The 22,930-nt window shown below is 49.7% G+C and overlaps 1 protein-coding gene across 2 annotated transcripts; it reads left to right on the top strand.

Annotated features, from left to right (window-relative positions):
* The first annotated feature begins 326 nt into the window (after positions 1-326).
* Positions 327-22,303, top strand: IL4R (interleukin 4 receptor). 2 transcript variants are annotated; one of them, XM_079952773.1, is made up of 8 exons: positions 327-504; positions 657-769; positions 15,055-15,199; positions 15,920-16,086; positions 17,117-17,271; positions 18,286-18,436; positions 19,830-19,929; positions 20,306-22,303. In XM_079952773.1, the coding sequence occupies exons 1-8, from the start codon at positions 416-418 to the stop codon at positions 21,456-21,458; spliced, it is 2,073 nt and encodes a 690-aa protein (XP_079808899.1). In that variant the 5' UTR covers positions 327-415; the 3' UTR covers positions 21,459-22,303. The 2 variants fall into 2 exon arrangements, with proteins under 2 accessions (XP_079808899.1, XP_079808900.1); XM_079952774.1 differs by lacking the exons at positions 327-504; positions 657-769 and adding an exon at positions 9,846-10,698.
* The last annotated feature ends 627 nt before the right edge of the window (positions 22,304-22,930 follow it).

The raw sequence follows: 22,930 nt of genomic DNA, 5'->3' as shown, positions 1-22,930 counted from the left end.
CCATCTCTCAATAAGCTCTAGAAACCCGCTCCATGGCTGTTATATTCTATTGGGAGCTGCTCTGCCTACTAATCTGAAATAAAAGGTTCCTAAGTTTAAAATCAGCTCTGTCCACATTCAGAGGTGCTATACACTGAGTTGCTGCTGCTGTGCCCCAGGCAGCAATATCCCTGGGCTGAGGCTCCCTGTAGAAGCAACCAGGCAGCATTAGCGGCAAGTACAGCAAAGCAAAGAGACCCAGAAAGCCACATAGAAAGGGGGTCAGTAGTGGTGAGTGTTTTGGGGCCCTAGCATCTGAGCCCCCTTGGCCCAGTCTCCTCCCAGCTCCTCATAGAAGCCGAAGGCCTGAAGGGCAGGACAAGTGGTTGGCCACAGCTGGGCAACTGGCCAATGTCTCGTGGCTTCTGCCTGTTGGATGCTGGCTATGACTGTTGCAAAGGGGCTGGGCCTTGCTCTCAGTTGGGCCTTGAATAAAAGGGGGGGCTCCCTAATCCCTTCACACAGGTAAGCGGGTGGCGTTCCATAGTGAAAATCGCTCTAGGGTTCAGCTAAATCTGCAGAGCCCCCATTGCCTGTGGCAGTCTACCTCCACAGGCACGCATCTGGAGGCGGCCAACAGGCTTTCAAAAGGCATTAACGTTGTTGTCTCTTCCCAGGCACATTCCATCACCAGCTCTCCGGATGGCCAACGGCAGGACGGGCCTTGGGGGGCCCCAGAGGCCTTGCCTCCTCCTCCTCTCCATCTTCCTCGCCTGCTCGCTTTGGCACAGTAAGTCTCCATGGAGGAAAGCTGCTTCCCTCTGCAGGAGGGCAGCTGGGCAGCCCGCCGGGCAGAGAGCGAGGCCAGGAGGGACGGCGGAGACCTTCCTGCCAGGTTTCAGCTGCCTGGAAGATTTCCAAGGCTTGGATGGGTTGAAATGGGCTGAGGCTGCTTGGGTCAGGTTTCCAGGAGGCCTGCTTTTCTGGTATTGTTGCGGGTGGTGTGGGAGTGAGTTAAGACTTTTTGCTGGGTCTGGGTTGCTCTGGGTTTTATGACTGCATGGTGGAAGCCACCTTTGGAGACTCGTTGCCCTAAAAAGTGGCTTTTGAAACTCTGCAATAAGCCAGGAACCCACCATCCGGCCCCATTTCTTCCCCTCTCCATAAGCCGGCTGCATTCCTCTCACCACCATCAGCATACGTCCAGCCATAGTTATTGGGTGTGAGGGGGGCAATGACTTGGGGTCTTAAGTTGCATTATCCATATTATCTACACGGACTGGCAGCACTTTAGCTGTGATTCCTGCACTGCAAAGGGGCTAGGTGACGTCACTAACCCTACAGTTATGTGATTCTATGAATTTTCTTGAGTTCATGGGTGCTCCGTCTGTCTCGCCCCTGTTTGCATCAGGAGCTCCTTCCTACTTCTCTTTAGTGGTGCAACAGTATAATTTTTCTGGTAGAATCATAGAATCATAGAGTTGGAAGAGACCACAAGAGCCATCGGTCCAACCCCCTGCCAAGCAGGAAACACCATCAGAGCACAGAGCACTCCTGACATATGGTTGTCAAGCCTCTGCTTAAAGACCTCCAAAGAAGGAGACTCCACCACACTCCTTGGCAGCAAATTCCACTGTCGAACAGCTCTTACTGTCAGGAAGTTCTTCCTAATGTTTAGGTGGAATCTTTTTTCTTGTAGTTTGGATCCATTGCTCCAATGGTATATTGGGCAGATGTTGTTCTTTCCCCTCCCTCCTTAACAGACGAACTCATTGGGGGCGTCCAAGGAAGCTAGATGTTGGGTGACCAAAGCAAGGTCTTCCCCACACATTTAAAACATTATGGGACTCTCTTCCACAAGTGATGGCATCTAACTTGGACAACTTAGACAGGATGAGACAAATTCATGCAGAAAGAGGAGGAGGAGAGGGCTGTCAGTGGCTACTAGCCACGATGACTGTTTTCCCTCCGGTGTCAGAGGCAGTAAATGCCTCTGAGTAATGCCACTTACTGGAAACGGCAGTGGGGGCAATTGCTCTTGCTGTGCCCAGGTCCTGTTTGTGAGCTTCTACCCTTTGGGGCATCTGGTTGGCCGGTATGGGGACAGGAGCCAGAGTGGTCCTTCCTCGTGGCCGCTTCCATGTTGAGGGAGTCGACTTGGTCTGCCCTGAGATTTCAGGGGATGGGGAGCGAGAGAGATTTCCAAGAGTGTGGGGAAAAGGGTGGCATATATGCTGCCTGTTTCCTGGGCTGAGTGAATTGCCCTCTTGGAGAAAGTCCAGTGGGTAGCATGGGTATAGCAAAAGGGGGGCAGCTGCCCCCCTAAATAAAGTAAATCAATAAAAAGTAACCCAGGTTCTGCCCCCCCAACATAAAGCCTGGCCACTCCCATGGTAGGGAGCAGGGTTGCCAACTTGAATAAAATATGGCGGGGGGGGGAGCCCAAACCCCACATAATTGATCACATGATCCGGTGCACCCACACCATTTGAATGGCAATACCCATCAACTTGGGGGAGGGCAGCCCTCTCAAATATTTTATTAGTGAGACCAAAGCCCCCTCTGCCCCTTAGAGTTGGCTCCTATGGTAGGGAGCAAGAGCAAGGGGGGGGGAGGGCTCAGGGAATTGAGGGGGAGAATTTGGAGATCCACACTTAGGTGATCATGAAGGGGAAAGGGTTTTATTTATTCCGTGCTGTGCTTCTTTCCCCTGCTTCAATAAAATTCCCAGGGCTGCGAGCTCCTAACATTTCAACGTGCGACAAGTCCAAATGGAAAGCCCCCTAAAATGGTTCCTTGTTACCAGAGCTTTGTTCAGTTCCATCTTGAAGGAGTCCACTTGGTCCACCCTGAGATTTCAGGGGATGCAGGAGAGAGATTGATATCCCAGAGTCAGTATAGGAGAGCGGCTGGGCAGTTGGGAAGGGCCTCTCACCTTTGGAAGACAGACACTGCCCCTTACCTCCAGGGGGGGGGTGTGCTAGTCCTGTGGCTGTTTCATTTCCAGAGGGCTGAGTAAGCAGAGCTGGAGATGTCGTGGCACAATCTGGAGCACAGCTGTGTTGCATAGGAAGTGGCTCAAGGAAGCAGTCAAGGAAATGAACCGAGGGGCACCACTAGCTCAGATAAGCTGCGTCCTGCCTGCACATTTCGCAAAGCAGGGGGAGTGAAACTGGATAGAGAAAAGTTTCCTTCTTTCTCTCATAATGCTAAAAGTCAAGGACATCTAGCGATGCTTAATGTTGGAAGATTTAGAACAGATAAAAGGAAGAACTTCATCCAGCACAGAGTTAAAATGTGGAACTTGCTCCCACAGGAGGCAATGATGGCCAACAAATTAGATGGCTTTAATCCAATTTCAAAGAGGGCAGGACTGTCGGTGGCTACCACCATGATGACCGTACTCTGCCTCTAATCAAAACATGGAAACCCTTCCAAATCCCATTTGCAGGAAACCACAGGAGGTAGAGAGTCTCTTGTGTCTGAATACTGCTTGCAAGCTTCCCACTGGGGCATCTGAGAGAACAGGATGCTAGACTAGATGAGCCCCTTTGGCCTGATCAAGTGGCAGGGCTAGGAGAGCTTTATAAACATTGAGGGGAGCAACCCAATGTACCCGGAGGAGGAAAAACAAGCAGCAGTCAACATAGAAATTTAAGGCTTTCTAAGGCAGAGGCAGAGTTAGCTTTCCAGACTCAGACAAAATGCATTCTCTACCGCAGGAGTATTTTTTAAAAACTATACACACACACACACACACACACACACACACACACACATACACATATATGCACACACACAAAACACACACACACACAAGGTCCCTCTCGGCCAGACTCAGATCTAGGCTTTATTTCACCCTTGTCAAAGACACAGCTTGGAACACACACACAGAGCTTAAGAGCCTCAATGGCACCCATTTGGAGGCTTCACTCAGGGCAAAAAAACCTGGCTAGCCCCCCTGTAATTACGGCTCTGCCTGAAAAAACAGAAGTAGAGCAGAGATTCTATCCCTTTCTGCAGTGGAGTCTTGGAGGGCCAAAGTGTGGCTTTGCACAGGCCCTTTCTGGGTAGGCCTCCTCTGAATATGTAAGTTGCATTGGGTAAAACATTCCTACACTGCTTTCCTCTGAAAATCTGGAGATGATGCACAACAGCTGGTGTCAGTCTGGCACTCAAGCAAACTCTTCTGTTTCTTTCTAGCTGTATCCTCAAAGGGCATCCAGCCAAGGTGCTTCACAGACTATGACTCCGAAGTGGGTTGTTCCTGGGAAGTGGACGCCTCTACCGACTGCCGCAGGAAGTTCCTCCTGCATGTTACAACGACTAAACGATTCAGTGGCCAAAAGTAGGTCATGCTTGAAATGTGAGAACTGCCACCCGATCCCCTCTTTCCTCTGTTGGGCGTTTTTGGGGCTGGTGGTACCCTCCTTACCACTGTGAGTTTTCCAAACTCAGAATAAGAAACGCAGGATCCAAAGGGTTTCTCATTATACTTTTCACTGGACCACTTGTGGTTGGAGAACTTCCAAGGTGCACAGATTTATGTCGTCTTGCACGCTTGCAACTTTTCCTGGGGAATCCACAGCCTGGTGCAGCTGGAGGCATTGCAAAGCCCCTCTCTCACTTGGGCTGAGCTTTCCCAAATCGAGGCTGTGGCAGAAATAATCCGAGTGTTGTCTACTTTGAAAACATCTTTTAAGTCTTGCCATTGTTCCAGGAAATCGTGGGAGTGTTCTCCTAAGAACAAGAGAGACCCGGGTGTGACCCCCAAGTGTACTTGCACCATTCGGACTAGAGAACTGGATTATTTCAAGTATCGTTTCTTGCTGAAGGCCAATGGGAAAGAGATCTGGAAGACGACAATGAAGGACCTTCGTAAAATTGGTAAGGGATCCTTTGGTCTGCAAGATCCTTCTTGCGCATCCTTAGAGGCTGATCTGACAAGAGGCTGATCTGACAAGACAAGATTAGCAGAATACAAGTGTGGTGGGCACAGATCATTTGTCTTCATGATTAGCACCGATCAATGCTGAGAGACCTTCCTTAGCTGCTCCTGCATCCGTCTTAGTACGTTATGCAAAGTCACCACCTTAAACAGTGGCAGGTTTATTGTGGCAGAAACCTTTGCAATGGAGAGCCCCCTTCTTCAGGTGCTTGGAGGGGGATACTCCAGTTCTGGAGAGAACTTGGAGAGGTTGAGGTCTGTCCTCCAGGGTGAAAAGTCTGCCGCTTTGACCAGCCCTTCCTTACAAAGCAGAGGCCCGTGTTGTCTTCCCTGAGAGGCAAGCCCCTTTTGCCTCCCCACATCCTTCTCTTTGTTGTCTTCTTCCCAAATGCAGTGAAACCCCGACAGCCTGTCAGACTGAGAATTGAGATGGCGGATGGCGGATACATCCTCACCTGGGAAGATGGCTATAATGAAAAGAACATTCTCCATAAAAATTCGGAAACAGACTATGAAGTTGCCTTTGCGCAAGAAGGCATGCTGGAGGACAAGGTAGGCACACCTTCCCAGCATGCTCCTCTCTGTACAATCACCTGGAATAGTGCTGCAAATTTATTATTGTTAATCAGTTAATTACATTTATATCCCACCCTTCCTCCCAAAGGGAACCCAGGGTGGTAAGCTCATCCATGTTAAAACAATGCCATTAAAACAAAAATTAAAAATACTAAAACAACCACATACACTGGGGGGGGGGGCTTCTGTGTCCTGAGCAGAGGTTGATGTTTCAGAATACCCCTCTCCCCACCCCCCTGCTCTGCCTCATGCTGGTTGACATGGCATCTTCCCTGCCCTTCCATGACACTTTCTTTGGGCAGCTCTGCATGAGAAAGTGCCTTCATTGTTCTCTCTGATGTCTATCAAGGACCATTCACAGAATCCATTTGTTCTAGTGAAAGTCATTGCCCTCACCACCACCACATGCACACAACAATACATATGTTCAGCTGCTCTTTGTGGCAAAATAGACAGGCAGATTGCCCTAGTTGCCTATGCAGACCAGTGTGCAGAGCTGCATTTAAGAAAAGGGGAATATATGTGGTTTTCAGCCATCACTACAGGAGTAGCATTTATTAATTTCTAGGGTTTATCCTAAATCTATAACAATATATTTGGCAGATGATTTTATGCCCCTCACAAGTGGGGCACACACAAGAACAGTGGGTTGGCTTTTATGACTTCTCAGAGTAGACTGGCTTGAGATCAGGGCCACCAGCCCCAAGCCATTCATTGCTTTCCTTTGGATCACAGAACCTAGGGGAGGGGTGGCAGATGCAGCCTTCCAGGCCTCTTTCACCGCCCCATTGCTGTTCCACACACTCCTGGTTCTTTGGCTAGGCTGAATTGCATCTTTTCTTCCTTGTCTGGATGGAGGAATGAGCCCAGCCCTGGGTCCCTGGCTGTGGCTGTCCCCCCACCCCTCAGGTGAGAAATGGCCAGGCTCAGGAGGAAGGGAAGGAGATTCTTCTGCCCTGGAGCCTTCTGGCATTTGGTCTCAAGCCCTTTGACTTCATCTACAAAGCTTTCATTCCCTTGTCCATTGCTACATAAGAGTCCAAAAGCAATTTTCTACCATATCCCAAAATTATCTCCTTCCATAGAAAGTTGAGAAAGAGAAGAATTCCACTCACCAGAAGAACCCCCTCCCAGTGTTTTCCTGTGGCGTGGGAAGGACCACATAATGTAAACCTGTTTGCTTCTCGGTTTTCCCCCCCCTCCAAAGGCACGTAGACGCATGACGACGGACAGGCAACTTAACATCGCCATAGGGAGTCTCATGCCAGCAACTTTCCATTTTGCTAAAGTGCGTCAGAAAAATTATTTCTACGGGAACACCTGGAGTGATTGGAGCATCCCAGTAATTTGGAAAACAGATGGGTGGATCGGGTAGGGCACCTGTTTATTATTAGCAATGTGTTGGCATCCCTGTGTGTTCTGGGCTCCACATTGTGGGCTCTTTATTTCTAGATTTTGTAAACCTTCTGGATTTGTGAAATATTCCGACCCCACCCACAGGAACGTTTGTGCATCATCCAGCCCCTTTGAGTGAGCGACAGCATTTCTCTCACACTGCTGGGGTCTTGCATTTCCAGTCAGCTAGACATCAAATTAATATGCAGGCCTCTCACTTAATTCAGTGCAATTCTCTGCTGTAAACAATACCTCTTTCTGAAGTCACCCCAATGATTTTTATTGTTTCTCATTTAAATAAAGACAAGAACACACAACTACATTAACTTGTCCAGTGGTCCATTCTTATTAAATTCCATACGTAGTACATAGTGCACATGCAATAAGTTATGTATTATCAATTCAAGTAGCCTCTCCACAGAGATTCCTGTGTTGAAAGTGGAATAAAAGTATCTTCCGTCTCATTTATAAAGGAAAAGAAAGGAAGCCAACATCACCAAAAGTGTCTATCCTTGAAGTGCCTTTAATTACACTTTTGTGGCAAGTAAGGCCTTCCAACAGAGCCACACTCCAAATACTATTTAACCAGATCTCAGTGGGGAGTTCTATAGATTGTTTCCAATATCGGGCTATTGTAAATTGGGCTGCTGATAACAGAAAACAATACTAGGGGAGCACCAAATTATTAACCCTTTTCTCCTTTCAGGCAGAAATGGGTGGAATCTGTGAGCTTAGCATCCCCTTTTCAGGGGATGAAGCCTGCCAAATTTCACACACAGAGGTCCAAGGGAGTTGTGCTTGGCACCCTTAAAGTTGATTTGGAAGGAATAACTCATTGGGCCCCCTATGCCTCTACCCCTTCCAGGAACTGACTTGGCAGGCAGCACAAGCTTTGCAAGGCTCCCGCCTCATACCTGGACTGAACTATATTAAAGAGTACACTAACACAGGCCATTGCTGTCAACCTTCCTTTTTTTTGCGGGAAATTCCCTTATTCCAGCGCCACTTCCTGCTGCTATCCCGGATTGTTAGATATCCCGTATACTGTCCCCGGGACAGGTGAGGCTGCTGATCCCTTATTTTCGAGGCTGCTGATCCCTTATTTTCAAATCTGAAAATTGACAGCTATGACACAGGCTTTGTTGTGCATGTGTGTTTCTGTGCCACGTAGTCCCTCAAGAACACGCCTGAAGATGGACAGATACCAAACCACTATTTCTCACAGATACATGCTGACCTGCAATAACACTGAAATGAACTGCAACTCAGGCCAGAACGAGGGGTGGGGGGTGAAGGGGAGCAAGGTCATTCTGAGGAGCTGGGGGTGCTGTGCATGCGAGAATCCTCTTTTACCTTCCCAGAAACCCTATGAAGTCTGCTAGCTTGAGAAATGGCAAGTGGCGCAAGGTCCTTAGATGAGAGGGATGCAGAGGCCAGGGAAAGGACACCCCTATACTCAGTTTTATGTACCACCCTTTGGACCCCCCGGGAAACTCACCAAACGAAACCTGCTGCCTCCTGGACCCGGGTGTGTGCAGTGCAAGTAAGCTGAGTGCTGAACAGGACACAGTACAGTCTGCATGGGGTCTATTCGTAAAAGCAAGACTAGGGCAGTGTCAGCAGGTTCCAGGAAGCCCCCTTTCTTCTGAGATTTTTGGAGTGCTCTGTGTTTGTTTGAGCCCAGGCTGGTGGGAGGGGTTGAGTGGGGAGATGTATCCGAAGGTGAAGGAATTGATAGCAGCATTTATTTATCAGAAACTAGTCCTGATGGTTTTATTGTGTGGTTCTGTAGTACCTGTCGCTTTCAGCATACTGCTTTAGAGATATGTTCACATAGTTATTTTTATATATACAGTGGTACCTCTGGTTAAGAACTTAATTCGTTCTGGAGGTCAGTTCTTAAGCTGAAACTGTTCTTAACCTGAAGCACCACTTTAGCTAATGGGGCCTCCCACTGCCGCCGCGCCACTGCCACACGATTTCTGTTCTCATCCTGAAGGATGCTCTTAACCCGAGATGCTATTTCTGGGTTAGCGGAGTCTGTAACCTGAAGCGTCTGTAACCTGAGGTACCACTGTAGTCAGGGAAGGGTCATTGCAGCTCAGTGGTGTCTGCTCTGTATGTATGCAGAAGGTTCCAGGTTCAGTCCCCAGCATTTTTTTAATTAAAAAAAATTGCATTTAATCTTTATTGATTTTTCAGTATACATCCCAATTATCACTCTCCATCAAAGATATAGTAAAGTAACAAGATTTCCCTCCACCTGAACGTGGGTCCTCTACAATTCTATATTAGCTGCTTATTGAATAACATCTAATTTATATTTATCTAATATATCCATAAGTTATGTCACCTTGCAGGAGTCATTTCAGATTTCAGATATTTACAACGATCTTTAAGGCATTGTCTGTATTTGTCCCATTCTGTGTTAATTTTTTGGTGGCCATGATTCCTAACTTTCCCCATTAGACTTGCCATCTCAGCGTACTCAAATAATTTTTTCTGCCATTCCATTTTTGTCCCCAGCATCTCTAGGTAGGGCTGAGAGACACACCCTACCTGAAAGCCTTGGGGAGCGATTGCCAATCAGTGTAGACAATGGTCTGACTTAGTATAAGGTGGCATGGCTGCCTATCTATAATTAAGGCAATACAGAAAAGGTCTAAATAAGGAAGATTCACTCCAGCACACTGGCTAACTTGTCAATGAGTAACTGCATCCCAGTGACAGTACTGTTCAGTGGGAAGAGGAGGTGCATGTGGAAACCTTGATGCAAGCACCAGTTAAGCCATTTCCTACCTTTCTACTTCCAAAAACCCCACCTCTTCCTTCTTAGCACCCCTCCTGGGCCCCATAGACTCCTGCTTCTCCCCCCCTCCTCCAATGATCTACCTGGTCAACTTTCACCTGCTCTTATAGGAAAGGTAATAAGAGTAGATGAGTTCAGCTGCAGCTGAAACAGGCCAAAATGGTTGTAACGCCACGACTCCAGAGCCCGGACTGACTTGGCTGCGCGCGCACACCACGGGGCTGGCGTGGTCGTCCCGCGCCGCGAGCACTCTGCACATGCTCAGGAGACACCGATCGCAGTCTGTTGTAGCCGAGTTTGGTGCGAGCCTTGCCAGGGAGGGCTTCCAGGCTGGCTGGGAATTCCCGTCAAAGGCGGGAAGGGGCCGGGTTCGGCAGGCAATTCCGCGCCCCAGGAGGAGGGCCGGGGCGTAACCCAGCGCTTCCCGGACAGCAGCCGTAGCAGTGGAGGGCGCGTGGCCCAAGGGGGCTGGAGTCGGCGAGTCGCGAAGGGCTCCCGGTCGCCGTCGAGTCTCCGCTCCCCCCTCCCCGGGCCCTCTCCCCTCCGGGATTCCCTTTCGCTTTACGCACGAGCGCTGGCCGGAACCCCGGGGGAGGCGGGACGAGGCCGAATTTGCTTAGAGAGCCGCCCCGGGACGCGCGGAGGGAGGCCCGCCCTTCCTTCCCACCCACCGAGTGGAGCAGCCCGTCACCCAAGCAGGCAGCAGCGGAAGGGGCTCCGGCACTACGGGCAGCCAGGTCAAGCCAAGCGGGAGCGGGCGGGCGTCTCCTGAGCTCCGCTTCGCCTGGCTCCGCGCCTGGCGGCCGGGCTGGCACTGGCAGAAGGAGGGAAGCGGGCCGCTCGACCTTGTTGCCTCTTCCCGGCAGGGCCCGGCGCCCTTCGTTCCCGACTCTCCGGATGGCCGACGGCGGGACGGGTTTCGGGGGTCCCCGGAGGAAGCCCGGCCTCCTCCTCCTCCTCTCCGTCTTCCTCACCTGCTCGCTTTGGCACAGTAAGTCTCCGCGGAGGAAAGCCGCTTCCCTCGGCAGCAATAGGGAGAGTCCGGGCGCGGCCAGCCGAGCGGAGAGCGAGGCTCCCCCGGCCGTTGCAGTTGCGCACCCAGAGACTCCTCGAGGGGCGACGGGGACCCTCCTGCCGAGGTTCAGCCTCTTGGAAGCTTTTCCAGGCTTGGGCGGGTTGCTTGCTTGGGTCAGGTTTCCACGAAGCAGGCGTGCCAAGTTGAATACAATATTATGGGGGGGGGGTTAAGCCCCGCCCCATAATCGACCACATGATGCTGTGCACCCACACCATTTGAAAGGCAATGCCCATCAACTGGGGGGAAGGGGAGACCCATCGGCCCCCTAGGATTTGACTCCTGCGGCAGGAGCATTTCTGGCTCTAATTCCTGGTGTTGTGGGTTGGTGAGGAGGTGTTTAAGAAGTTTTGCTGGGTCTGGGGTTGCCCTGGGTTTTACTACCATACCCTTAGGACGGTCCTTGCAGCTTTTGAATCTCTACAATAAGCCAGGCACCCACCACACACACCCCATTTATACTCCTGTCTCCATAAACAGGCTAGGTTCCTCCTGCCATCATCAGTAAGTGTCCAGCGCGGGGGGGGGGGGGGGGGGGCTCGGTGGTCGGCCCATATTTTCTACACCAGAGGTCAGCAAACTTTTTCAGCAGGGGGCCTGTCCACTGTCCCTCAGACCTTGTGGGGGGCCGGACTATATTTTGAGGAGGGGAGAACGAATTCCTATGGCCCACAAATAACCCAGAGATGCATTTTAAATAAAAGGGCACATTCTACTCATGTAAAAACACGCTGATTCCCAGACCGTCCGTGGGCCGGATTTAGAAGGCCTTAATTTGCCTACCCATGATGTACACGGACTATAAGCACTTGCTTTCCAAGGTTTCAGGCAAGGTTTCTCCAGCCCTCCCTGGAAATGCTGCCATTTGGGATTGAACCTTGACCTTCTGCATGCATAGCAGGTGCTCTGTCCCTGAGCGAAGGCTTTCCCAGTGGGGTGCAGGTAGAGGTGGAGCAGTCTGCTAGCCAGGCCATGGAGCCCAGTTGTTAGCTGTGATTCCTGCACTGCAGGCAGGTGGGCTCTCTAGCAACCCTACAATTTTGTGATTCTATTGTTCTTCTTGAGTCTGGATTTTCCATCTGTCTCCCACCTCAGGAGAGCCTTCCTACTTCTCTTTAGTAGCGCAACAGTTTAATTTTTACGGTATATTGGGCAGATGTTTTTCTCCCCCTCCCTCCTTAACAGGCGAACTCATTGGGGACGTCCAAGGATGTTGGAAGACAAAAATAAGGTCTTCCCCACACATTTAAAACATTATGGGACTCACTTCCACAAGAGGCAGTGATGGCTTCTCACTTGGGCGACTTAGACAGGATGAGACAAATCCACAGTAGAGGTGGAGGAGAGGTCTCCCAATAGCTACTAGCCATGATGATGGTTTTCCCTCCAGTATCAGAGGCAGTAAATGCCTCTGAATAATGCCACTTACTGGAAACAGCAGTGGGGGGATGCTCCTGTTTGTGAGCATCTTCCTTTTGGGGCACCTGGTTGGCCACTATGAGGACAGGAGGCAGAGTGGTCCTTCCTCGTGGCTGCTTCCATGTTGAGAGAGTCAACTTGGTCTGCCCTGAGATTTCAGGGGATGGGGAGCGAGAGAGAGTTTCCTGAGTCAGTGTAGGAATGTGGCTGGGTTGGCAGGAAGGGGCTCCCTCTCCCTTGGGGGACGGATGCCACCCATCTCCCCTCACCTCCTGGGGAGCATCTAGTCTGTTTCATTTCTTCATGGCTTTTCTGCTGAAGATGAAAAGGGAAGTTTGCTCCCTCTGCTGCTTTTGAGGAACCGAAACTAGAGGCAAAGCTGCCTTGTGCGTGTTTGATAGGAAAATAAGCATCTGGAGGGTTGCGCAAGCTGATCTGGAGATGTCCTGGCTCAGCCTGGAGCAGAGAGGTCAATGGGGCCATGTTGCAGGGAGGTCAATGGGGCATGTTGTTGTAGGAACGCCAGGAACAGGAGAAGCGGTGCAAGGAAGCAGACCGTGGCAAAGATGCCATCTCGCAAGCTGCAATCCTGCCTGAGCATTTTGCAGCAAGTTCCAGCAGGGGGAGTCACTTAGTCTGTTGCAGGAAGAAGAAGAAATAGTTTCTTGTTGGCCTAAGGCCCTAAGCTTTGGAATGATAGACCTTTCAGTCTTCAAGTTGCTACAGAACTCAGTGGGAATTGTTTCTGTGTAGACATGCCCAGGATTGCACTGTGAGAAGCAGAGGAGTGGCTTGGGTGGCGGAAAAGTAGAACAACCCTGCTAGAAATTTTAGACAGATAAGCAGCAGCAGATAAGGAGGCGAGAAAGAGGTGACAGGATAGAAAATTTTATAAAATTATGCGTGGTATAGTGAAAGTGGATAGGGAAGTTTTCTTTTGTCTCTCATAATGCTAAAAGTCAAGGACACCTAGTGATGCTTAATGTTGGAAGATTCAGAACAGACACGGAAACACTTCCAAATCTCAGTTGCAGGAAATCACAGGAGGTGGGGAGTCTCTTGCGCTTGAATCCCACTTGCAGGCTTCCCACTGGGGCATCTGGTCATTCACTGAGAGAGCAGGATGCTGGACTAGATGGGCCCCTTTGGCCTGATCCAGTGGCAGCGCTACTTTCTTTTCTTTTCTTTTCTTTTCTTTTTTTTTTTTTTGCAAAAATTTTATTAGTTTTTACAATATCATTGACAAACAAAAACATAAAACAAACAAAACATAACAGACATAAATCATAACCTTATTGAAAATAACAGTTTTTTACTTGGTAAAACGACTTCCTCGTTTTCCCTTAGTTGAATTTCATTGCATATCCTTATAACGGTTTTCCAAATCCCAATTTTAATACCCTTTAAATTAAACATTAACATCTTTAAATCTTCTCCTTCTTGTATTAAACATATTATTTTATCAGTTAACATAGATACAATCCTAAGCCCTTTAAGTGTCTGGACGCTATTTCCAGTTATTTTAGCTTAACAAATTTAACTAAATAATCATTAAATTTCTTCCATTCTTCGTGATGTTCCTCCTCCTTCTGGTCGCGGACTCTTCCGGTTAGATCAGCTAGCTCCATACAATCCATCATCTTCATCTGCCATTCTTCTACTGTTGGTAATTCTTGAGTTTTCCACTTTTTAGCTAACAAAATACGAGCCGCAGTTGTGGCATACAAAAATAGATTAACATCTTTCTTGGGCAATTCCGAACCTGTTATTCCAAGAAGAAAGGCCTCTGGTTTCTTTATAAATGTATATTTCAACATTTTTTTCAATTCATTATAAATCTTTTCCCAGAAGTCTTTCACCTTGGAGCAGGTCCACCACATATGAAAGAATGTTCCTTCCTTTTCTTTACATTTCCAACATGTATTATCACAATTATGATACATCTTTGCTAATTTTACAGGTGTCAAATACCATCTCTACATCATTTTCATAATATTTTCCTTTAACAAAGTACATGCGGTGAACTTCACCCCTTTCTTCCACAATCTTTCCCAGTCCTCAAACATTATGTTATGTCCTAAATCTCTTGCCCAGTCTATCATCACCGATTTAACTTGTTCATCTTTCGTATGCCAGTCCAGCAAAAGCTTGTACATTTTAGATAAGTTTTTACCTTCAGTATCTAACAACTCCAGCGGCAGGGCTACTTTCATGTTCTTAGGAGAGCATTATAAATGGTGAGGTGAGCAACCCAAAGCACTTGGAGGAGGAAAAAGAAGCAGCAGTCAGCTGAGGTCCAGCGCCGAGGGCCTTCCAGCGGTTCCCTCACTGCGAGAAGCCCAAGTTACAGGGAACCAGGCAGAGGGCCTTCCCGGTAGTGTCACCCGCCCTGTGGAACGCCCTCCCACCAGATGTCAAAGAGAAAAACAACTACCAAACTTTTAGAAGACATCTGAAGGCAGCCCTGTTTAGGGAAGCTTTTAATGTTTAATAGGTTATTGTATTTTAGTGTTTTGTTGGAAGCTGCCCAGAGTGGCTGGGGAAACCCATCCAGATGGGCGGGGTATAAATAATAAATTATTGTTGTTGTTGTTGAGAATTTAAGGCTTTGAAGGACTTTTTCTAAGGCTTTTCCAGACTAACACAATGGCACCTTGGAGGGCTGGAGTGGGGCACCTTGGAGGCACCTTGGAGGGCTGGAGTGGGGCTTCGCAGGGGCTTCTTCTGCATAGGCCTGTGTTGGACTCTTCCTCTGAAGAAGTAAGTTTCGTTCAGGAAAACGCCTTCCTCTGAAAACTGCACAACAGCTGGTGTCAGTCTGGCACTCAAGCAAACTCTTCTGTTTCTTCCTAGCCGTGTCTTCAAAGGACATCCAGCCAAGTTGCCTCACAGACTATGAATCCGAAGTGGTTTGTCACTGGGAAGTGGATGCTTCCACCGACTGCCCCAAGGAGTTCCTCCTGCGTGTTGCAGCGACTAGTACAGTTTATGGCCCAGGGTAGGTCATGCTGTGAAACATGTGAACTGCCCCCAGATCTCCTCTTTCCTCTGTCGGGTGTTTTCAGGGCTGGTGGTACCCTCCTGAAAGCTTACCAGGGTAAGGTAATAATAATATAAAAAGTGAGAGAAATTAAAAGAAGTGACATTAACGTTGTTGAGCCTCGCTCAGCATTACTTGTGCCACAGGGCTTCTCTTACAGAGAAGGAGGCCCTTAACATATGGCAGGTAAATATAAAGGCCTCACCATCCTGGGGAATGTAGTCTGAGGGCCTGGACTGCCAGCCCTGGTGGCTACTGATATCAGGGCTGCAGAATGCATCTGTGGTGGCTTCGCCTTCTCTGAGACACCCTGGGAGGAGTAGCCAGCCCAAACCTTTCCCAGAAAATGGATGTGGGTTCTTTACAAAATGTCTCTGGGAGCTGAGTTGCAGTCACTTTGAGTTTTCCAAACCGAGAATAAGAAATGCTGGATCCAAAAGGTTTCTCATTATACTTTTCATTTGTTGTTGGAGAGCTTTCAAGGTGCACAGATTTATCCCCTCTTACACACTTGCAACTTTTCCTGGGGGTCTGGAGAATCCACAGCCTGGTGCAGCTGGAAGCATTGCAAAGCCCCTCTCTCACTTGGGCTGAGCTTTCCCAAATCAAGGCTGTGGCAGAAATAATCCGAGTGTTGTTTACTTTGAAAACATCTTTTAAGTCTTGCCATTGTTCCAGGAAATCGTGGGAGTGTTCTCCTAAGAACAAGAGAGGCCCAGATGTGACCCCCAAGTGTACTTGCACCATTCGGTCTGAAGTACTGGATAACTACAAGTATCATTTCTCACTGGAGGCCAACAAGAAGGAGATCTGGAAGTTGACGAGTGTGGACCCTGATGAAATTGGTAAGGGATCCTTTGGTCTGGCAGACCCTCCTTGCGCATTCCTGGGGGCTGCTCTGAAGAAAAAGACAAGAGGACCAGCATACGAGCAGGGTGGGAAGGGAGGGTTTGTCTTCATGATTAGCACCAATCAATGCTCAGAGACCTTCCTTAGCCCCTCCTGCATCCATCTTAGTCCGTTAGGCAAAGCCACCACCTTGAATGGTGGCAGGTTTATTCTTCAGGTGCCTGGAGGGGGATACTCCAGTTTGGAAGAGGTTGATGGAGAGAGAAAAAAATGGCTGCCTAGAAGAGCAAAAGCTACTCCCGGGAACTGCTTGAAGACCTTAGGAGAAGCCTCAGAATTCAAGAAAGCAGCGCAATATGTGGCAACTGTGGAAAACCCCAATGGATTGAGGGGTTTGCCTCTGTATGCATGTTGGGGGTCACCTGGAATGGACACAGCCTGCTACTTGCCCAGACCTGCTGGCCGCCTGTTTCTCTATAGCCACATCAAAGCCACAGGGTGCTTTCCTACACGGTAACATAAGAACAACACATCGAGCATTTGAAATTTGCCAGGCACCAGGTGCATTTTGCCTTGGATCTTCTCTGTTTTACACACTAACAGCACACCCTTTAGAACTGTATCTGTGATATTTTATCTGCACGATCAGAACAAATTTTGGGGACCAAGCTGCTTGGCCCCAAAATGCCAACTAGACATTCTGTTTTCGTGACTGTAACCCTGGTTTAAGGAGCCATTTGGTACCTAGCTTATATATCTGAGTTTCTAACATGGAAAATATCCTGTTAATGTGTGACACAGCATTGCCATGAAACGGTATGGTGTGAAGCAGCAGTGAGAAGGAATTAAGAGAAGGGGGTGGCAGTGTATGTCTGTCCTTCCAGGGAGAAGGACCTGCTGCTTTGACCTTCCCCTCCTTCCAAACCAGAGGCCCACATTGGCTGCTCTGTGTGGAGAGCAGGCGCACTCCCCAACCTCTTTTGCCTCCCCACATCTTTCTCTTTGTCGATTTCTTCCCAAATGCAGTAAAACCCCGACCGCTTGTCAACCTGACTGTTAACAGGAAGGATGACTCGTACATCTTCACCTGGGCAGATGACTATGAAGAAGGGAACATTCTTCACGAAAATCCGGAAACAGAATATGAAGTTGCCTATTGGCCTATAAACCAGACGGACCAGGTAGGCACACCTTCTCAGCATGCTCCTCACTGTACGATCACCTGGAATAGTGCTGCAAATTTATTGTTGTTAATTAATTACATTTATATGCAACCCTTCCTCCTAAAGGGAACCCAAGGTAGCAGGCTCATCCATGTTTAAAAATGCCATTAAGTCTAAAATTAAAAATGCTAAACCAATCACATACACTGCGGGGGGGGGGGACCTTCTATGTCCTGAGCAGAGGTTGAGGTGTTGGGGCCCCTGAAAGCCTCAGAATGCCCCTGCCCCCCCACCCCGCTCTGCCTCATGCCAGTTGACATGGCATCTTCCTTCCTGCCCTTCCTTAACACTTTCCTTGGGCAGCTCTGTAGATCCAGCGAACTGCAGGCCCAAAAGCCTTTAGATGTATTTGGCAAATGATTATATGCCCCTCACCAGGGGGGCACACAAGAGCAGTGGGCTGGCTTTTATGACTGGCTTGAGATCAGGGCCACCAGCCCCCAAGAACCTAAGGGAAGGGAGGCAGATGCGGCCCTCCAGGCCTCTTTCACCTGGCCCCTGGGGCTCTGTCCAGGCCAGGCCTCCCCCACCTCAGTCCTGTTCCACACACTCCTAGTGCTTTGGCTGGGCTGAATTGCATCGCTTGCTTGCTTGCCTGGATGGAGGAATGAGCCCAGCCCTGGGTCCCTGGCTGTGGCTGCCCCCCCTCCTCCCCCCCGCCACTCAGGTGGGAAATGGCCAGACTCAGCAGGGAGGGAAGGAGATCCTTCCACCCTGGAGCCTTCTGTCATTTGGTCTCAAGCCCCTTGACTTTATCTACAAAGCTTCCAATGCAGCTTGTCTTGAACAGTTCTCTGAAATTAATTGCCTTGTCCATTGTCACATAAGAGTCCAAAAGCTTTTCTACCACATCCCAAAATGATCTTCCTCCATAGAAAGTTGGGAAAGAGAAGAATTCCACTCACCAGAAGAACCCCCTCCCAGTGTTTCACATAATGTAAACCTGTTTGCTTCTGTTTCTCCCCCCCCAAGTTACACAAACACACTACGCAGAGCTTTCGTTATAAAATCTTCGACGATAACCTCACGCTAGGAACCACCTATGTTGCAAAAGTGCGGCAGAAAATTAAATTGTTCAAGGGCATCTGGAGTGACTGGAGTGCTGAGTACACATGGAAAAACGGTAAGTGCTTAGGGCAGGGGCTGCGCAAGGCACCTGTTTATTATTAACAATCTGTTGGCATCTCACTTGGCATCCCTGCATGTTCTGGGCTCCACATTGTGGGCTCTCTCTTTTCTGGATTCTGTAAACCTTCTGGATTTGTGAAATACTCCCACCCCACCAGCAGGAACGTTTGTGCGCCATCCAGCCCCTTTGAGTGAGCGACAGCATTTCTCCCGCATTGCTGAGGTCTTGCATTTCCAGTCAAGCTGGACATCAAATTAAACTGCAGGCCTCTCACTTATTTCATCACAATTTTCTTCTGTAGACAGTACCTCTTTCTGAAGACTAAGGCACATGATACTAGTCATTTGGAAGACTTGTTTTAGTAGAAGAAGGTGGCACAATGTTCTGCATGAAAATGCACTAAGCGATCAGTGGCACAACACAGGCGGAGAGGCAGGGGGCAGTCGCAGTTTGCCAGGCTAGAGACAAATAACTGGAAAGACCTTCTAGATTCCACAGTGACTTTGATTGCTTGTCCTGGGTAGGCTTGCTAAAAGCAGCTCTGCTGCAGACCCCTGGGTGAAGTTAGCAGGTTCAGTGTGGTGCCACAGCACATCAGGCCCCGCTACCACCAGTGCTCCCTCTTCCTGCATCAAGTTCATTATCTGGTGGTTTTTCTCTGCATATAACTTCACGGTATACTGCCTGTAGCTGTATTTGTGCTTCCTCCACCTCCTCTGCTCTCCTCTCTTTTCTTCTCCTTGCCTGTTGTCTTTTCCTTGGTCAAAGGTGAGATGATAGACTACCTGGGACAGAGACCTACCTTCTTGCTTCTCTTGCTCTGTGTGCGGTGATGGTGCTACATGAATAATAAGCAGTACAAATCCTGTCTGCCCCTTACCTTGGTGGTGCTGGGTGACCCAAGGACCCCTTTCCCCAGCCCAAGGTAAGTCTGGCTGAAGGGAAACAGGCTTGAAACTGCAGGAGGGGGTTAAAGGTTAGATTAGCATGTACAGGAGAAACCAAACACATGAGGCGTTAAATGTGCCTGTCGGTGCCTATCCCCACATCCCAATTTGGGAAACTCCTTTTCCAAAAGAAGGACTTGGAAGGCTGCAATTCCCCTAACAAGAGACAAGCTAAAACCAACAAATAAACCTCACCACATCCCTACAAGGCAATAGGCAAATAAAACCCTAAGGAGAAATACTGCAAATCACCTGAAATTCTTTCCAGCTGTGTGAGTTGGGCTCCTTTGTCAACTGAGGCTTCTGGGCGTTGAGCCTGATCTTTTGCCCCCTTTCCAGGTGAGTGGGTGCCTGTCTGCCAGCTAGCCAGCCAGCCTGCCTCCCATGGGTATCAGGGTGAATTGTACACCCAGATAACCAAAATGCTTCTTGCCTTCCAGAGATTGAGCCAAGGTCTGGGTCTATCCTCTGGATTTTCATCTCCTTGCTGTGTGTGTTCATCATGGCCCTGGCTACCTTCAGCTTCTTCTGCGTCACCAGGTAGGTTTTGGGTGCCTTGCAAGGTGTTGTCTCCAGGGCTGCCCTTTGCCCACAGCAAAACAAATTAAAAAATGGTGACTTCTGCTTGAAGGTTGCAGGCCTTGGTGGCAGAGGCATTTTCCTGCAACCCTGACAGGAAAGGAGGAGGAAAGTGGCCCCTGTCCCTTCTGAGTCTTCTCCTCATCCTCCTTCCAGCCAAACAGTCTTCCTCAGCTCTCTCACGTGGTGTTTTTAGCCATGCATTTGGCTGCTAGTCACCTCGGGAGGGGGAAGATTGGTTCCTGATGTTCAGAGGGGAGGCAGCCCTTGCAGAGCCCTGTCTCTCCCTTTCTGAGGGCCGGGAAGGACTGACGGGTGGCGCTTTCTTGCTTTGCAGGGTGAAGAAGGGATGGTGGGACCAGATTCCGAACCCTGCCAAGAGCAAAGTGGCCACTGGTGTGACAGCAGCGGTGGTACCATTCGGAAACATGGGCCTTGAGCACCCTGTGCATATTCACAGCTGCATTGCTTCTGCCAAGCCAGAAACTCTGAAAGAGGAAGACTGCCAGGTCCCTCATGAAGACGCCGTGGCCAAGCTCTTCAGGGACCTTCTCAGTGGGGACCTGAGCAGTGGGGGCACTGGTATCCTGGACGAGCACCCCCTTCTCAAGGACCAGGCTCTGGGGCACATGCAGAGTGCTTTTCCCTTTTCTCAAGATGTACCGCTGGACAAGCACAGTGGTGTTTTGGAGACCTCTTCCGAACCTATCTATCACAACACCAGCACAGAGACAGTGGCTTCATCCCAGCCAGGCAGTGCTGCCCTGGAACTGCCCCTCAGCCACACCCTCTTCTCCCCAGAGGCACAACCCGTCACCACAGACAGACTCTGTCTGCAAGGGGGGGGTGGCAGCACAGCCGCCCCCCAGCCCTCGGGCTACAAGTGTTTCAGCAGCCTGGTGGCGGAGCCCATGGCCAGCTTCAGACAGGTCTGTGAGGAGGAGCAGGAGGAGATTTCTCCTTTCAGGGACCAAATCCAGCCATTCAGCTATGACTCAGGGCCTTGCCTTGCACCTGTGACTGGCAGCCTGCACCCTGCTTTCCAGGGTGTCTTCCCAGAAGCCCAAGACTCACTTTGCTTTTCCTCCTGTATGGCAGCTGCAGAGCAAGTGGCAAGGCCAGGCAGCCCCTCTCAGCACGCCCCAGGGAAGCCTGGCCCTTGCCCAGCAGCCTCCCTCCTGGCTGGTTACCGCTCCTTCAGCTCAGCTCTCCAGGACGGCACAGCCCCCCTGGGCAAGAGTGGCAGCGCTGGTTGCGGCCTAGATGGGCAGTCCCCTTACAAGCCCTTGCTCAGCATTGTCCAGGACAGCCCCGCAGCAGCCACTGGGGTGAGCAAGGTCCTCTTTCACCCTGGCTGCGGGGCTCAGGAGGTAAGAGACCCGGCCTGGGCAAGTGCAATCTGCGGGGCGGACCTTGACATGCAACAGGTGGCTTCCGATGGATGCTTTAGGGAAGATGTGGCCAGGGACAAAGGCCTTTCATACCCCTGAGGCCCCTTGTACCTCCTTAATTCCACCTGAACCAGGCAGTGACCTTCTCCAGGTGGAATCCTCCCTAAATCCAGAGATCCGCTATGCTGTAAATAGGAAAGCAGCAGCAACCACATATAGGGTTTGGGGGTTCAGGGAGGAGGAGCTATGGGACTGCAGTCAGAGGATGCTGCTGCATGGGAGAGGGAATTAAAGGAGGGAAAAATGGTGTTCACCATCCCCTTTAAGCCCAGGTAGGGAAGGGCTCTTATTACCAACAGAGGACTAAGCCAAAGGCCAGCAAGAAGAGGCGCCTTCCTGCTTGTAGGCCTGCATCTGTGTGGAAACTCTGAGGTCAAGTTGCTGGACTCAAGGAGCCACTTTTGGCACTTCTTACATGATTGGGACCTTCAGGGGGATGGGTGCTTTCTTGACCCAGATTGGGCTGGGGGCTGGAGCACCAGCTGTTCTTGGGCTCAAGTTACTGGACAGTCACCTGCAATGGATTCCACACCTGCCTGTCAAGTGTTTCGGTTCTGCCTGCTGACAGGCTCTGAATCCAGCAAGCGGCCAGCTTTTGCTCAGGCACTGCCTTGGTTTTTGCAGAGAACAGTCTGCCTGCCTTTCTTTTGTTGCTGCTTCTGTACAGGTAAGGAGGTCTTGCTTCATATATCCATAGCAAGCAACAAGGTCTCTGCATGGTGGTGTGACTTCCTGTGCCCTCTGCCAGAGATCAGATAAGAGGAGGGGAAGCAGGCTGAATAAAGGGACGCTCTGGGACTGCTTTTGGTGATGGGGATGCCAGGAAGTATCGCCAAGTGACTGAGACAACACCATTCTAGCATTAAAGTTTTTTATCCATATGATCCAGCTTTATTGCACTTATTCCACTCAAGGTGTGATATAGGCAGGACAGCATTTCCAAAAGGAGGAAAAGAAGCAGCTTGCATGGGGAAGGACCTGTCATGGACCCCCCATGGAGGCTGAGGCTGCCGCTCCCAGCTGGCGAAGAGAAGACTGTGTGGCTGTGGGCAGACCAGATGGACCATTCTGGCATCATGTTTCACCCACGTCTCACAGGTACCTGTAGAATGAAAGGCTTCTGAGAAGATGAGAAGCTATCCAGGCGAATGGAAGCTTCACAAGAAAGGAAGTGGTTAGAAACATTCAAGTACAGAACCTGAATGCTGAAGCACATTTGCATAAATCTGCATAACCTTTTAAATGTATGAGTGCAGATTCCTGCCAGCTCTCAGGCTCTTGCTGCTGGCTTACTCTGAGCCATGGGGTTCAGCCAGGATTTGATAGGCACAGTAGACTGCATGCAGATTGGACCCTCTGCAGATTGAAGCAAAAGTTTTAATTACCTGCTAATTAAGAGGCGTGACTTGAACTGTACAATATAAAAATTTTGTTCCTCCATTGCTGGGGGTCTGAATAATTTGAGGCCCCTGCCATACTACACCTACACGGAGGCGGGGTCTGTCTTCCTG

Source organism: Podarcis cretensis (genome assembly GCF_951804945.1).
Source record: "Podarcis cretensis genome assembly, chromosome: 14".
Classification (NCBI taxonomy): Eukaryota; Metazoa; Chordata; class Lepidosauria; order Squamata; family Lacertidae; genus Podarcis; species Podarcis cretensis.
This window is presented reverse-complemented; position numbering and strand designations above follow the sequence as displayed.

Bases quoted from the DNA above. Each gene is read 5' to 3' on its own strand.
- IL4R (XM_079952773.1), top strand. From the start codon at position 416: ATGCTGGCTATGACTGTTGCAAAGGGGCTGGGCCTTGCTCTCAGTTGG. The intron at 770-15,054 runs GTAAGTCTCCAT...GTTTCTTCCTAG, and splicing joins CGCCTGCTCGCTTTGGCACA to CCGTGTCTTCAAAGGACATC. The intron at 17,272-18,285 runs GTAGGCACACCT...TCCCCCCCCAAG, and splicing joins CTATAAACCAGACGGACCAG to TTACACAAACACACTACGCA.